The 18,008-nt window shown below is 36.0% G+C and overlaps 1 protein-coding gene across 1 annotated transcript; it reads right to left on the reverse strand.

Moving 5' to 3' along the window:
* Positions 1–5,015: 5,015 nt before the first annotated feature.
* On the reverse strand, positions 5,016–16,113 carry LOC128223537 (coiled-coil domain-containing protein 1-like). The gene is made up of 7 exons (XM_052932814.1): positions 16,059–16,113; positions 12,226–12,258; positions 11,654–11,761; positions 11,104–11,202; positions 8,037–8,144; positions 7,140–7,183; positions 5,016–6,464 (listed from the first exon to the last, which is right to left on the reverse strand). The coding sequence occupies exons 1-7, from the start codon at positions 16,111–16,113 to the stop codon at positions 6,426–6,428; spliced, it is 486 nt and encodes a 161-aa protein (XP_052788774.1). The 3' UTR covers positions 5,016–6,425.
* Positions 16,114–18,008: the final 1,895 nt, after the last annotated feature.

Raw genomic sequence — 18,008 nt, forward strand, 5'->3', positions numbered from 1 at the left:
CGACATTGTTTCTCCGTTGTGTTTTTTTTCACTGGTCCATGGGACTCGTTTCGTGGCCGTTGGAGCGCTAGATGGCAGAGTTGGTGTCATGGACGTTGAAACACAGGCTTGCGGCCTTGGAGTCATGGTAGTTCCGGCGCTGGGTCGCGTGACGAGATACGTAGTCGTTTGAGCGCTAGGTTGCGGGGTTAGAGTCAGAGTAGTTACAGCGCTGGGTTGTTTGATGAGAGACGTGGTCATTAGAGCGCTAGGTCGCGGGATAGGAGTCAATGTCGTTGAAACCATCGGCTTGTGATGAGACACGTTTTCGTAAGAGCGCTAGGTCGCGGGAATGAAGTCATGGTTGTTGAAACGCTGAGTCGTGTGATGATAGACGTGGTCGTTAGAGCGCTAGGTCGAAGGAAAGGAGTCATGGTCGTTGAAATGATGGGTCGTTCATTGAGAGACGTGGTCGTTAGAGCGCTAGGTCGCGGGAATGGAGTCATGGTTGTTGAAACGCTGAGTCGTGTGATGAGAGACGTGGTCGTTAGAGCGCTAGGTCGCGGGAATGGAGTCATGGTTGTTGAAACGCTGAGTCGTGTGATAAGAGACGTGGTCGTTAGAGCGCTAGGTCGCGGGAATGGAGTCATGGTTGTTGAAACGCTGAGTCGTGTGATGAGAGACGTGGTCGTTAGAGCTCTAGGTCGCGGGAATGGAGTCATGGTCGTTGAAACGCTGGGTCGTGCATTTAGAGACGTGGTCGTTAGAGCGCTAGGTCGCGGGAATGGAGTCATGGTCGTTGAAATGCTGGGTCGTGCATTGAGAGACGTGGTCGTTGGAGCGCTAGGACACTGGAATGGAGTCATGGTTGTTGAAACGCTGGGTCGTGTAATGAGAGACGTGGTCGTTGGAACGCTAGGGCGTGGGAATGGGGTCATGGTCGTTGAAACGCTGGATCGTGTAGTAAGAGACGTGGTCGTTGGAGCGCTAGGACGTGGGAATGGAGTCATGGTCGTTGAAATGCTGGGTCGTGTGAAGAGAGACATTGTCTTTAAAGCATAAGATCGCGGGATTGGAGTCATGGTCGTTGAAACGCCGGGTCGTGTGATGAGAGACGTGGTCGTTGGAGCGCTAGGATCCGGAAATGTAGTCATGGTCGCGGAAACGTTTGGTCGTGTGATGAGTGACGTTGTTGTTAGAGCGCTAGGTCGCGGGATTGGAGTCATGATCGTTGAAACATAGGCTCGCGGGGTTTGAGTCATGTTCGTTCCAGCGCCTGGTCGTGTGAAGACAGACTTGGTCGTTGAAGAGCTGTATCACTGGTTGGAGTCGTGGTCTTTGAAGCGCTTGGTCAGACTATGCTGTCAATATACAAGATAACACTGGGCGGACACTTATTCTTAGTAAATCAATTAGGTAATTGACCAGATAAGGCGTTGTACGTATGTAAATCAAACAGTTCAATGGAATTTCGCTAGATTTCGCTTATGTTTATTTTATTTAATCAAGTTCTGCCCGTAATCATTAGCTGCATTATGACTTTGAACTGCCATGATGCTATCACTACATGTGTTGTGGTTAATGAACTTAGTAAGATGAGATAGCAGTGACTGCACTTCTCAGTCAATTTATATGAACATTTGAAGAAACAGAGTGATCCGTGACAAGAGATCCGTGTGCGAAGCATGCAACCGCTTGGTTCTTTAAAGCACCGGCACTTTCCTTTGTATCACCAGAACAAGGCAAGAAATGTTTATTTGTAATACACGTGTGTTAACAAATGAGCTATTTTCCAACACGTTTAACATCATAATAAGCAACATCATAAAAAAGTGCACAGCGGGAAAGAAATACAAGATATTAAATTTAATGCCGAAAATAGAACGACACAAAGGCAATCATAAAATTGATTCCTAAATAGTGGGTGATTAGGAATTGATTGATTCACACAAATAGAAACATTATCATTTTGGGCCAAGGCATAAGAATAGCTAGCATAAATATAGCCGTGATCCATGACAACTTTATAAATATTCTTATATATGGTTGACTTCGCCAGCATTCTACGATTTTGAATAATATATTTCCTTAACTTTTTTCTTAATTTCGAAAATAAATTTAGATAAAACAAATAGGACCATGGGATATTCATTTGAAAAACTTTGTCGCCAAAGACTGTGAAATCTACGGTCATTTTTCAAACTTGCATATTTTAAAGCATTTTAATACTGTACTTTGATAGCTGTATTGGTAGGGAATTTCTTATGCATTTTTTTTTTCTTTTTCATAAGCCGAACTTCAATGAATAATTTTTTTTTTTCAATATATCTATAGAGTCGTATATCACCCAATAGGGCGGTGTTTTACCCTATACAGTTATTCACACTATTACCAAATAAGTTTACGGTCGGAACGCTCGAACGAAATTTAACAATGAATTAAGAAATAATAAACATTTTACATGATCCCCGCAAGGGCCGTGTTTTCCGTATACAAATATCATAGGGCCTTACTTGGGCCGCATTTTACACTAGTTTACAATCGGAACACCCTGACCATCTCCGCCATAAAACGACAGCCGAGGTGTTCCGATTGATTACTGTAAAAGGTTGCGTTGCACTAAATTTGTGATGGTTGGCTTATACCATATTTATCGAGTACCGCGATTGATTTGTGTTTATATACGAAGTCGATACATGTGTATTTATTGCAAATATTTACACCATAATAATAACTTAAAAGGTATAAGTTTTAGGTAGGCAAACAAGCTCTGTCTCCGGTCACCTGCCTTAAAGTGACACTCTTATTCAAAATCAACTCATACCCATGTATAAGAAACATACATTTTAAGCGATAAACCTTTAACTACTTACTAAATAATACATATATGGAAAGTATAACTTACTGATAGAACGATTGTTATCGTGCATTTAATGGCTAAAAACGCAAAAATATTAAATGATTGGTGAATGCTAAAAGATTTCCTGTGATTAACAATAGTCGTATCAGGTTGGAATACCGTGTTTTCTGCAACTTTCTTTCAAATATAACACGGTATCCTTCATAAGAACCATTGTTTTGACATTTATTCATCCTTTTTGGTATTTTTAAACAATCGTATTAGTTATGGTAAATCTTACATGGGTATAAGAGTGCATCTTTAAAAAAGGGTAGGTTTGACGCCAAATCTTTTTTCAAGTTATTATTTTTATTACCAAAATTTACCCTTTGTGACCCAAAACCATAGATTTTGTGCTTCAAAACATCAGAAATTCCAGCATTAGAATCTTTGACATTATCTTAAGCCTAAAATACTTCAGTGTCCTACTTATGGTGAACCCAAGCATAAATGTATAATGAAACTATGTACAATCCTCCAATGTATATCATTGTCATGGCAAAGGGTTACTTCATTTAATGGAGCGATATCTTGGTAAATCATCGTCAGGGTGCATGTAATGTAAATTCATACATATAATTATGTATGATTATTAAAATAATGCAAATTAATAACAAGTTCTCTTCATTATAATAGCAGGGTTGCAGACCCTTTAATGCTAAGAAATATCAGCCTCGACTATAGGCAGATAAATTACCCATTTTTTACTTTCAAAAATCCATTGTTCGAGTGCTCTACACTTATTCGAAAAATCATGTAATGTTTGTTCGAGATTTTCTCAGTTTGTTCAGGCGCGTAGGAGCTGGTACCACATGGGCCGTGGCCGCGGTCCCAATATTCTAGCTAGTAACGGCAATTGGGCCGCAATATTTGATACCATTTTTTTTAATTGTATTTCAAATGAAGCTACGCGCATATAGATTAATACATGTCTGACACGATATTGAATATACAGGTCACCATGGCATGATTACTCTAATTGATTAAAATGAATTTAATGTGTGTGATTTATTAATTTGTGACTATTTGTATTTGGTACAGAAATAGAAAATACTAGTATTAATTGTGTGCTTACAAACGTGTCCATAACATGTGTATTACTGTTTTATCATATTAGCAATTTCTTTCTCAGTGAATAAATGTTACCAAACGATATTAGTTTTAGATCTAACACCTATTTGAAATGTAAAAAGGTTTAGAGAAAAAAAACATGAAAACAAAACCTGAACTCACTGGAAATCGAGTCTTTCAATGCTTACAATTGAAAAAATCACCCGGGCGTGACACGAGCCCAACCCTTCCGCGGACCAAATGTCATTTGGAGTCCTTTGCGCCTGATGTGTTCGTTTCGAAAGATACCCCGCTTGGTATCTTCCTAACTGTAAACTTTATTTCTATTTTTGTTCCTAGATATGATCGTAAGAAGAACACATGGATTGATTTGTTCGGCCCCTACTCACCCCCCCCCCCACCACGTCCTTCCATCCGGACTAGTCAGAGCCATTCATGTATCTTAGTTCTGGTCCATAAACGAAATTCAACCCACCAGTGTTAAGTAATGTTGAGGCTCTTTGCTACTTGAAATATTTTTTGTCTTCGGCGAGTAGGATCTGGCTGCCTTCAAATGGATGGAACTTGGAAAGGGTGTTTTAATGTATTTGTGAAATGCTTTTATTATGTTGTTGTTGCTATTCATTGAATATATGATCAGATCATACTTTTTGCATTTTTGATGCATGAAAAATGCCTAATTTAGCGACGCCGACGGGTATCAATCCAGCGAATTCGTACGGTACTACAGAACAGAAATGTTGTCGGTGCGTTTATAGGTCAAGCTGGTAAAATCTTTCTCACTGTTTCTTTTCTAAAAAAGTAACACCTCTGCATATTGTAACTCTTATATGGAAGTAAAACAGATAGTCATACTAACTGCCCTTAATTTCAATGGCTATTTCAGCGTGTGATAACGACTGCGTTGAAACAACTGAATCACCCAGTGTGTTACATGGGACTAATACTGTAATGTAATGCGAACAACGCATCATCTTGTGGAACTAAAATGACTCCTTTGCACTTTAAGGATGTGACACAGATATCTGTTTGCATATACATCAAGGATAATGTCAGCAAGTCAGTAAAGTTTTCAGAAGTATTTTATTGGTCTGATTGTAATACTGTAATAGTTAAGTGTCAATTAACAGAAACTTCAGATGGATGGATATATTTATATAGCTGATCATTACAAGACAGGTATTAAATACGAATATATCAATACTAAGTAATCAGTATAATGTAGACAAATGGATACAAATACATGTCAAAAGAACCTCGGATACATAACATGCTCGGATATGTGAAATAAGTACATAATTATCAATAGCCGGAAAGTAGATGATTTTTATCTCCAAAGAGCAGAATTCATACTTTTATTTATATGATAAAATATGTTGAAAGTCCACTTTACACAACAATCACTATTAAAGCTATTAAAGTCTAACCTTGATTGTCAGACTTTCCCCTGTTAGTTAAAATAACTTACAAAGCATATCTTATTTCAACATTGAACCTTGATCTTGCCAAGGTCAACAAGAGCGCCATCCATGAAGAGAACACCAGCGCTCGTCTGTTTTTTTCTCCTTCGAAAATGAGGCATAACTCAATACAAACTAAAGCCAGAGTTATGCCCCTTGATGTACACATGCATATTGTCCCTGGCAACATCTTAACCAAGTTTTATTTAAATATGAAGTGATTTAGTTACTGTCCTAGGTAAAAGACTGCATGATGCCCACAGCCCTGACAGGTGCCAAGGCATATCACAATACCAAGATACTTTTTTCTGAAAAATTTTCTTTTACAAAAATTAATGCATATCAAATTTCAGAAATAAACAAATCTTCATTCATTGGCTCTAGATACAATTCAACCAAACAAATACTAAACGTTTTGATAGCAAACAGAAGAAAGTTAATACATTTTTGTTTGACATGTTCATACATGATGATATTTCATTTGCATTTCATCAATTTATCCAACAACACGAAAAACATCACATCACTGTGAAGTGACAGAAGCATTCAATACAAAGCAATACCACACACCATTATTTACCATGGAACAAAAAAAACAACAATTGAATACACTGCAGTGTAAATGACCACAAACATCATGGACAATTCTAGCAAAATCACCTACATATTCAATTTCAAATTTTTAATTGTTAAAAAATAAATGAAAATAGAACAATATCCAAAGAAAATGTCAATCACTGATGGTATTCAGATATAAAGCTTAAATCAAAATGCAATCTAGTCTATTCTATAATTTAAAGTATCTGTTTGTTTAATTGTTTGCTTTTTGATGAGCCTATTGCAAGGCCAGTTGCCTTGTTCTAATGTACCCTTTCACCATTGTCCTTGATCGCCTGGCAAGAATTGGATACTTCTTTATAAGTTCTTTATAAGTTCAAGACATTCTAACTTATTTTTGGTGGAGTATTAAGCTTAAAACACTTTTTAAGGCCATTTTCTACCACGTCTTCTTCAGCCTAGCTCCAAGGTGTTCTGACTGTGGCTGTTCGTTTTTCCTAAAACACAGAAATACAGGCTATTTTATAGACAAAAAAAAATCACTATATTTTCATCTATTTTTGAGCACTAAAATATGAAAGTGTGTTCTTGATAGTCCTCTTTAGGACAAATAACCATAAAATCCTATATTAAAACATGTTTTATCAATTGAAGTTGTCTAGGAATTAGCAACAGTGCCTCTGCAAGTCAATATATAAATATGACCTGTATTCAAGATGATGTGTTTTCACTGATAACCTTTATATTATTTGATTTCTTAATTTGTACAATAAAATGGGCACGGTAAGCAAACTCATTTTTCTGTAGCACTGACCTGTGCTATATAATATACATTGTTGTCCATGTTAAACATGTTTGTCTTCAGGATTTTATTTGATATGTAGAAATTCAATTCAAGGCCTTTCTGTTAAATACAATTAGATATTTTCACTGTAACTTTTTACACTGATCAGTAACATGACACACATTCTGGCTAATTTAAACACTGAATAGTTTTTTTTTAAGATTACAAGTATGGTTGTTACACAAAATTAATTGTACACTAAGGAAGACAACAGAAAAGCCTGATCACAAAAGTGCACTTACTCCTTTACAGAAACAACACTTTTTAAATCAAATTTGCTTTAAGAATAGAAATTTCTAATTGTTACAAATTTCAATATGATTCTTACATGGTTTGTGCCAATCCCAGCATTTACGACTGCTTCGAGTTGACCTATGGAGAAAAAAACATATTATATATGCAAATAGGTCTGCTATGTTTCTTAACGCTAACAATTAATGCTATTTATAATAATGAAACAGGTGTCTCTCGACAAGTATTATTTGAATGAAATTGATGTACATTAACAAAACCTCTTTCTGAGGACTTTTCTAAAAATATCACCTCCAATGGAGGCCAGTTACTTTTATTAGACACCATGCCTGTATTGAGATCTCAGGTATTTCAAATTTCCTTGATGCCTATTATTTAAAATGCAGTACTGGTTCTGAAATATTGAAGGTGTAGTGTTTTTAATACAGGAGATAATTTATCTCAAACACACACACACAACTATCTCTACACAACTAGGCTAAAAGAGACATGTTGCAACAAAATGACATAGTATTTTGTCTTTTGAACCTCTGGTTTTTTTGATTTTGTTCTGTGGTAAGCATAATACTGAAAAGAAGTATTCAGCTTTACTGATTGTAAGCACATACAGGTACATATATTAAACATTTCGGTTAATGATAATGTTATTTACATACAATGATGTACAACCAAGATTGTGAAATGACCTTCAACCTACGACTAGAATGATGTCAAACTGATTTTAATATCTCTGATGGTTTGAATTTCTTATTTGTTAAGCAAATTTCTACATGTAGTCATCACCTCAAAAGACAATGAATTTGGTCGAACACCCATTGATGTCCAAATGAAGACACTTCATTCCAATCACTTTGAACCCATTATGAAAACTACATTCCAAGACTAATTCTTTTACAACAAGGGCAAATCTATACATGAAAACATCAAATATCAGGCACCCGTTCATCTTATATTATAAAAACGATAAGTGTACCTATTTCAGTCCCTGGTTGATCAACGGAGGCATCAACATTATCAACATCCACATCATCAGCATCCCCATCATCAGTATCAACAGTATTCACATCATGGCACTGTCCAGCTGCAATACAAAAACATCACATCACTGAAAAGTGACAAAAGCATCAAAAACAGAACAAGATTATACATTATGGTATTTACCATAGAAGAAAAACTACTGAATACAGTGCAGTGTGAATGACCTCCAACTGAGGACAATTCTAGCACAAACACCTCCAATTGAGGACAAGTTATTACCTTTGGACAACACATAAAACTATTTCATAAATATCTCTTGTTTCAAATATCATCCTAATCTAAGCACTTCAAACAATTTAGTCTTTAAGACAGTAGGCACCTTTTAAGAAAGTATTTTAAAGAAAACCCACTGACAACCAATATAAAAAAAACTTCTAGTTAAGAAACAAGAGCTGTTATAAGACAGCGCGCTTGACTACGCCGCTTTGACTTAGAAGTGAAAACAATAACAATGTTATATGTGCCTGTCAAACACAATAAAACAATCAAATTCAAAAAGTGAACAAGAAGCGGGATGTGACAAAACCAGGTTTTTAATGATTGGCAGAAGAGATTCAGTTTCAACTGCTTTTTTCTATCTTTAGTAGCAGTGACCTTGATGCCATGGGCCCCAAACACAATCCCATGGAAGTCCTCCATAAACTCTTCCTACATATTAAGTTTGGTCACAGTATGTCAAACATAGCTGAAACAGTAATCTATTTTTAGTAACAGTGACTTTGACCCAAGAGGGCTGAAAGGCAATCCATCAAAGCTCTGCATATTGTCCTATATTCCAAGTTTGGTCACACTATGTCAACCCTTACTTGAGATATTCAGTACCGGTACTTAGCATATTTCTATTTTTAGTAGCAGTGACCTTGATTCCATGGGCCCCAAACACAATCCAATGGAAGTCCTCCATAAACTCTCCCTACATATTAAGTTTGGTCAAAGTATGTCAACCATAACTGAAACAGTAATCTATTTTAGTAACAGTGACTTTGACCCAAGGGGGCCGAAAGGCAATCCATCAAAGCTCTGCATAAACTTGTCCTATATACCAAGTTTGGTCACACTATGTCAACCCTTACTTGAGATATTCAGTACTAAGCATATTTTTATTTTTAGTAGCAGTGACCTTGATTCGATTGGCCCCAAACACAATCCAATGGAAGTCCTCTATAAACTCTTCCTACATATTAAGTTTGGTCAAAGTATGTCAACCATAACTGTTACTACATTTTCCTGTTCTACAGAAGTTCATTACTTTTATTTGGATTGGTTTTTCTTACTGCTTAAAGACCGACTGAATTAGTTTCAGTAAGTTATCTGTCCTCTGAAGGTACCTTCACCATTTTTACTTTCCTGGGCTCTGTTAAGGTAGTGCGTGGATTCCCTGTGGGCCACTCACATTTTTTCATATAGGTTTTCCAATTTAAAAACTTGATTATTGTACCTGAGATGTTAAATTTCTCTGATTTTTGATAGTTAGAACTAAGTTACTTGGAGTTTATTTTTTTATACTGTGTTTGTCAATTTTTGACACTCGACAGAATTGTTTCAAACTTACAGCCTAAAGTTGCATTATGGCTTGCCTGAGCAGCTAGGTATATCTAAGGCATTTATTAATTTCATAGTTAGTTTGGTTTTTACAGTGTTATTTCCATTTGAATTTAATTAATGAACTTGAATTCTTGAATAGATTGTATAAAAAAATGCAAACATCTCAGTTGTTCTTCACACCCAACCTCCCTGCCTTTGCCCTGTGTCGAACCTGAGGGTTCTTGTAACCGCCCGTGCGGCTTACTACCACTTGTTGAGGTTCGGTTACACAGTAATCTATTTTTAGTAACAGTGACATTGACCCTAGGCGAGCGAAGTCAATTCATGAAAGCTCTGCATAAACTTGTCCTATATACCAAGTTTGGTCACACTATGTCAACCTTTACTTGAGTTATTTAGTATAAGCATATTTCTATTTTTAGCAACAGTGACATTGACCTAGACCATAACTCTAGGGGCCCAAAACACAATCTCAGAAAAGGTCTCTATAAACTCTTCCTATATACCAAGTTTGGTCTATTTATTTCAAACCTAGCTAAAATTATTCCATTCATAAGGTGACTTTGACGCTGCCTCCCACCAGCCGCCCGAACAATGACGCAAGTTGATATTCAAATAACTGGTTTTCCCTTTATGAAAATGTGGTTAAGAATATATATAAAAATGTGCCTTTCAAAAAATATAAAAAGAAAAATTGAAAAAAAAAATCATTCCCATAATTTGTATTAAGGGTTAAAATGGAGTTATGTTCCTTGTTCTAAGATGGTCGTCAATAATTATGCAAAGTATTAAGGGCATTGAATGAAGGGTATAGACGTTTTTTTTATTAAAATCCCAACTTGCCCTACAACTTTAACCTGCCCTAAAACTTTAACCTAAGTCAATCAGGGGCCATAACTTGAATTAAGGATAATATGGAGTTATGTAACCTCATTGTGTGATAGTCCTAAACAATTGTGTGAAGTATTAAGTCAACTGAATGAAGGGTATTGGACTAATAAGTGAAAATCCCAACTTGCCCTAAAACTTTAACCTGCCCTAAAAGTCTAACCCAAGTCAATCAGGGGCCATAACTTGTATTAAGGATAATATGGAGTAACCTCAAAGGGGTGATGGTCCTGAACAACTGTGTGAAGTATTAAGTCAATTGAACAAAGGGTATAGAAGTTGTTAATAAATATCCCAACCTCATTGTTTGATGGTCATGAACAACTATGATAAGTATTAAGTTAATTGAATGAATGTATTGGACTTCTCTAAGTGAAAATCCCAACTTGCCCTAAATTGCAATTTCTAACCGGACGCTGACACTGGGGTGAGTAGTATAGCCCTCCTAATTCTTCGAATAATCGAGCTAAAAACTATATTCCAAGGCTTATCATAAAACAATTTTTTTTGCAATTTTGCTCAAATATCAGGCACAAATTTATCTCATATTATAAGAAAGATAAGTGTACCTATTTCAGTCCCTGGTTGATCAACGGAGGCATCCACATTATCATCATCCACATCATCAACATCCACATCATCAGTATTCACATCATGGCACTGTCCAGCTGCAATACAAAAACATCACATCACTGAAAAGTGACAGAAGCATCAAAAACAAAACAAGACTATACATTATGGTATTTACCATGGAAGAAAAACTACTGAATACAGTGCAGTGTGAATGACCTCCAACTGAGGACAATTCTAGCACAAACACCTCCAATTGAGGACAAGTTATTACCTTTGGACAACACATAAAACTATTTCGTATAAGTCTCTAGTATCTAATTCCTTTAACTCTAGGCACTTCAAACAGTTCTGTCTCATAAGATAGTAGGGACCTCTACTGAAAGTATTTGATAGAAAACCCACTGAAGACCAATATCAAAACACTGCAACTTCTAGTTAAGAAAAAAACTATATTCCTCTAGGCTTATACTAGAACAAAAAATAATTGAAATATTACTTTAATTACAGGCACCCATTCATCTTATATTATAAGAAAGATTAAAGAACCTATTTCAGTCCCTGGTTGATCAACAGAGGCATCAACATTATCAACATCCACATCATCAGCATCCCCATCATCAGTATCAACAGTATTCACATCATGGCACTGTCCAGCTGCAATACAAAAACATCACATCACTGAAAAGTGACAAAAGCATCAAAAACAGAACAAGATTATACATTATGGTATTTACCATGGAAGAAAAACTACTGAATACAGTGCAGTGTGAATGACCTCCAACTGAGGACAATTCTAGCACAAACACCTCCAATTGAGGACAAGTTATTACCTTTGGACAACACATAAAACTATTTCATAAATATCTCTAGCATTTAATTCCTTTTATGCTAGGAACTTCAAAGTCAGTTCCGTTTCATAAGACTGGAGACACCTCTACTTAAAGAGTTTTATAGCAAACCCACTGACGACCAATATTTAACACTTTGCAACTGTTAGACCTTTAAGAAAAAAACTAAATTTCAAGGCTTATAATGGAACAAAATTAAATTGCAATTTTACTTAAATATCAGGCAACCATTCATCTCATATAAGTAGAAAGGTAAGTGAAAAAGCGTACCTTTATTAGTCCCTGGTTGATCATCCGGGGCATCTACATCATCAATATCCACATTATCAGCATTATATCATCAGTATGAACAGTATCCACATCATCAGTATCAACAGTATCCACATCATGGCACTGTCCAGCTGCAATACAAAAAATCACATCACTGAAAAGTGACAGAAGCATCAAAAACAGAGCAAGATTATACATTATGGTATTTACCATGGAAGAAAAACTACTGAATACAGTGCAGTGTGAATGACCTCCAACTGAGGACAATTCTAGCACAAACACCTCCAATTGAGGACAAGTTAATACCTTTGGACAACACATAAAACTATTTCGTATAAGTCTCTAGTATCTAATTCCTTTAACTCTAGGCACTTCAAACAGTTCTGTCTCATAAGATAGGAGGGACCTCTACTGAAAGTATTTGATAGAACCCCACTGAAGACCAATATCAAAACACTGCAACTTAAACACTGCAACTTCTAGTTAAGAAAAAAACTATATTCCTCTAGGCTTATACTAGAACAAAAAATAATTGCAATTTTACTCCAATAACAGGCACCCATTCATCTTATATTATAAGAAAGATTAAAGTACCTATTTCAGTCCGGAGGCATCCACATTATCATCATCCACATCATCAGTATCATCAGTATTCACATCATGGCAATGTTCAGCTGCAATACAAAATCATCACATCACTGAAAAGTGACAGAAGCATCAAAAACAGAACAAGATTATACATTATGGTATTTAACATGGAAGAAAAACTACTGAATATAGTGCAGTGTGAATGACCTCCAACTGAGGACAATTCTAGCACAAACACCTCCAACTGAGGACAAGTTGAACAACACATACAAAACTATTTCTTAAATATCTCTGGTATAAAATTTCATTTAAGCTAAGCACTTCAACCAGTTTTGTCTCATAAAACTTGAGGCACGTTTACTGGAAGTTCTTTATAGCACACCCACTGACAACCAATATTATAACACTTTGCAACTCCTAGTTAAGAAAAACACACCATATTTCAAGCGTATCAAAGACAACAAAAATCTTCAATCACTTATGCTTTCTCAAACCAGGGGACAATTCAATACAATTTAACAGAGCAACCTTGGAGTTTACCAATTGCACTGATGGCAAATAAAAACTTTCTAGTAATTTTAATTGTAAACAAAACATGTACGTTATACCAAAGAATTACTCTTTATTTAAAATAAAGGTCGGGGCATGATGGTGAACAAGCATGCAAAGTTTCAAAGCCAGATGTCAATGGACTTTGAAAATATTTGAGGTGGTCCGTAAACTTTAACGTAAATTCTAAGAAGAAAAAGGGGCATAATTTTCTCAAAATGCTTGATAAAGTTACCTCTTCCTGTGTACAGGTTGGGGGAATGATGGTGAACAAGCGTGCAAAGTTTAGAAGCCATATGTCAATGGACTTTGAAAATATTTGAGGTGGTACACAAACTTTAATATAAGTGGTTACGCCGACACTGCTGCCGACGCTCGGGTGACTAGGATAGCTCTCCTTATTCTTTGAATAGTCAAGCTAAAAAATCATTGGTTAACACCTTATGCTGGGGCCTGAACTATAACTTTCTGCCAACAAAGTTATGTCCTGTTATACATGTAAAATAGGTGAGTATGTATTTTCCCCAATTCTGCGACAATATTTTCCTTTAGATTGTCCTATTTATGAAAAAACATTTGATAGAAATCAGGTAAGAATTGGCCAAGAAAAAAACTTTGTCTGCAATAAAATAATTAATTATGCCTCCACTAGAATATGTGAATGCAAATGTTTATATGGCACATTATCACTTACATTCATTTCTACTTTGATAATAATTATATTTTGCTTTTTTTTTAAATTATGCTTCCTTGTTTTAAACAGTATTCTATTTTACAATCAATTATTGGTTACAATCAATTGATTAGATATTGGCTGTAATTGGAAAGCTGTTGCTATTTATATACTGTTTAACTGTTATATATAACAGTAAGTCACTCTAAGATGAATTTTATTTATTTTATCGGATATACATGGTAAAGACTGATTTAGACTCTTAGATTGTTTTTTAAAAGAAATAAAAAATAAACATTATATCATATCTTGCTTTCAACCGGCTAGTGGTAACATTCAATCGTATTTGGAGTTTTTTTATAAAGATGAAATTAAACAAAATGTACGCCGTTAAATATGATATTGTTTTGGACTTCTGCTACATTAACAATAAATCTGACTGCAAAACAACCATGTATCTTAAAGATAAGTGTTTAACATCACATCAGTTCACATACAACTTCTGAGCATAAGCGACAGTAAATTTTGGACATATAGATCTATATTATTTTTGATTTTGATTGTTTTAATTCCTTATGACCACACTTGACTTAAACATTAACATTAGAAAGTTAAGGTTAGTCACTGTACCCTAAACAGAATAATTTTGCATTCACAGTCACCTTAACATAAAAAAACATAATCGGGTCATGATTCTTTGTCGGTAGGGTTTGGTTGTCTTGAAAACCTATTCAAATCATATTGTAGTTTATTTTTCAGAGGGCTACAAGTTTGCTAACAGAAGTCGTACCAACACAAACTCGCACCAGTACGAGTCGTGCAATATACGGACAGGTCGCTCCACATATGTATTATATAGGCGGTATGGGTAGATTCATATAAGTAGCTTGTCATATAGACTTTATATTAATTTACCATCATCAATTCTTAATCAATAAAATACCTTTAAAAAAGATATCCAATAAATGTTGTAAAATTTGACAGAAATAATATGTACTACCGTATATAATCCATATGCGGGGCGCCTTCTCTCTATATATGGTGAGACTTCATAGAAGTACTAGTTTGTGTTGGTACGACGGCTCTTGTAATCATGTGTTTGATGAAGTTCATGCATGGTTGTTAGCTACAAGCATGATTGTATGCTAGTCTAAAAAAATAGACGTGTTATACAGGATTCTTCCAATACCTAACGTCTAAACGGGTTTGTGCAAAAACAGGGGGTTTTTGACACGTATTGAAATTTTATTTCGAGAAGAATTTTATGTTTGAAATAGGTAATAAAGGTTTATATTCATATTTTACCATGTAACTTGTGCAAATATATTTTGCACAAAAAAAGCATTAAATTGCAATAAAACGAAACTTGACTAACACAGACTACAATTATGCCAAGCTTAACAACAATGCGTTGTTAAATTAAACCACAAAGGTTACACTTGAATTATTTTTAGACAATACCATTCTCTTATTACACTTAATGCACCAGTCAATTGTAACCTCGCCCCCCCCCCCCCCCCCAGGTCCGGGGGTATACCGGGGATAGCCGGGGAAAAGGGTTGTGTTTTTATTTTCCAGGTGCCCCCGCAGGGCCGGGTGATCGCGATGGTTTAGTCATAACGGCAAATTTAGCGGAGATTGGGCCTTATATAGAGTCTCTGGGGTGCGGGGGCATTTGGTCGGCGTTTAACAATCAGTTCGTCCCCGCAAGGCGGGGATTTTACCCGGGGTTTGCTGGAATGAAAGTCAAAGTCCCGGCTATTCCATTGGACCTGGGGGGGGGGGGGGGACCGTGGTTACAATTGGCTGGTGCATATGTGTTTCATGAAACCAGTCATCGATATTAGACTTTTGGATGAACAAGCCTGAATTCTTAAACTTTTGCTTGGCATCATTTTTTTTAACAAGCCCTGCGCCCTGTATATAAATTTCAGAATTTTAACAAGCCCGGAAGACATTTTTCCAATGCAGGGGTTGCTAATTCATACTGATCTGTCAACAAAGCATCACCAATTTAAACTACCTAGCAGGTGCCCTTTATCTTTCCGCTCAATAAACTTAGCGCTGGGCTCTGTCATTCTTGGCTATGAAAACAACAGGTGGGACATGGACGCTTAGAGTCGCCAAATAAAAACCGTCTCTGAAGACTGAAGCTATCATTCATTAACGACAACGTTAAATTATTTGGACTAAGATGTATGCTATTAAGCATAATGCTTTAATGCACTGCTTTTGTAGATACATAAGCTTTAATAAATTAAACCATTCAAAAATAACTACTGGCGAATAGCTGGTGTTTAAACATAACAGCTGACCAACTTAAATCTTGTTTTGTTCATTTTTACAAGAATACTGTCCACTGAATGTCTCCTAAAACTCGTCGTGTTGACATATAATAATTCTTTAAATTAGCATAAAAAATGTAATAAATTTCTATTTCAAAGAAAAGTATATAGTTTCTTATATAAACAGCTAATGGGCACATCATAATTGTAGAAACCATCACTGTATCTTCATTTTAATGAAATTTTCCGTTTCCGGGTCAGACATCGCGAAAACATATGACATTCTCAAAAATCAATCGAAGTAAACAACGTCTGGTCATGACCGTATCATACTGATAAGATAACACCTTTAAACATATATTTTACGATAAAATATTGTTATAAAGTAAATTAACAATTGAAAACAGATGTTTCACTCACTTGATGATGCGCGTAACACCGCCAATCGAGACCACTGGAGTGTGACCAAAAAAGAGGCAAAAAATGGAAATTTACGGACGGTCACGCACTTCCCATACACTTGACCCTTCTGACCTCCAACTGAGGACAGTCCATTTTTATGATTTTATTTTTCGTTTCAAGTCATAAAACGAACTTTGAGACTACCTTAAAAAAATGCCAAATGAGACCGTCCTCAGTTGGCGGTAATGGTCTCAATCGTTGCTGTTATTTCTAAGGATTGTCCTCAGTTGGCGGTGTGTGCAAACTCACACGCACACACACACACACATGACAGCGTGCACACACACACGCACGTACGCACGCACGCACACAAACGATCATACGCACGCCCATACACACGCACGCGCACACGCACGCTCTCACGCACATGAACGCTCTCACACGCACGCACGCACGAACGCACGCGTGCACAGCCATTGTACGCACGACAGGGATATTGAGTGCGTGATAAGGTAGCTATGTTGGCTTCTGTATTGGGCATTGAATGCATCGCCGAAAGTTGTCTCATGAAGTTGCTTGTACGCACGAAATGCTTTGATTACGTGACGAGAAAATGAACCCAGGGTCATGTTCGACTCCAGTGGCCTGTTTTAGAAGAAAGACCTGAAGAGTAAGTATCCAAAAGAAAAATCTCCTTTGATGTTTTTGTTCTTGAATCACTCTGTGATGCTTATGATTTCCGTTTGCAACATTGCAAGTTAAATATGCTTATAATGTTGTTGTTTTTATATAAGTAATAATCAAAACATCAGAGAAAAATGAGAATTTTGTATAAGCAATTAAGTATTTACTTCAAAATGGGCTGATTGTTCAGAACTTTGTTAAAGTTGAACAATCGTTGTAAACTTTCAAATCTTTACTGCACCTAAATTTTAATGGATACACTTTTAATTATTATTTTTAATACGATTCAACTGTTTGAGTTGTACTTCCTTTATTCAAATTTATGAGCTCATAATAAAGTATTTCACCTTTTAAAGATAACAACTATGCCGTTCACGACGTTATTTACTTTCTGAACAATGCTGTTTTAAAGAACTTCGTATATTGTTGGTATTTCTACTTGAAAATGTAACATTTCTGAAGTCCAGCATTTTTAGAGTTACTTACTTAACAATTTAAGTCCGTTTTCACTACGTACGGAACGAAAGACTAGAAACTTTCTTCACTAATTAAATTTCCCTGTTTCTAAATATACAGAGCCTACAAAATCATAGAAAAGAGCA

Source organism: Mya arenaria, chromosome 17 (genome assembly GCF_026914265.1).
Source record: "Mya arenaria isolate MELC-2E11 chromosome 17, ASM2691426v1".
Classification (NCBI taxonomy): domain Eukaryota; kingdom Metazoa; phylum Mollusca; class Bivalvia; order Myida; family Myidae; genus Mya; species Mya arenaria.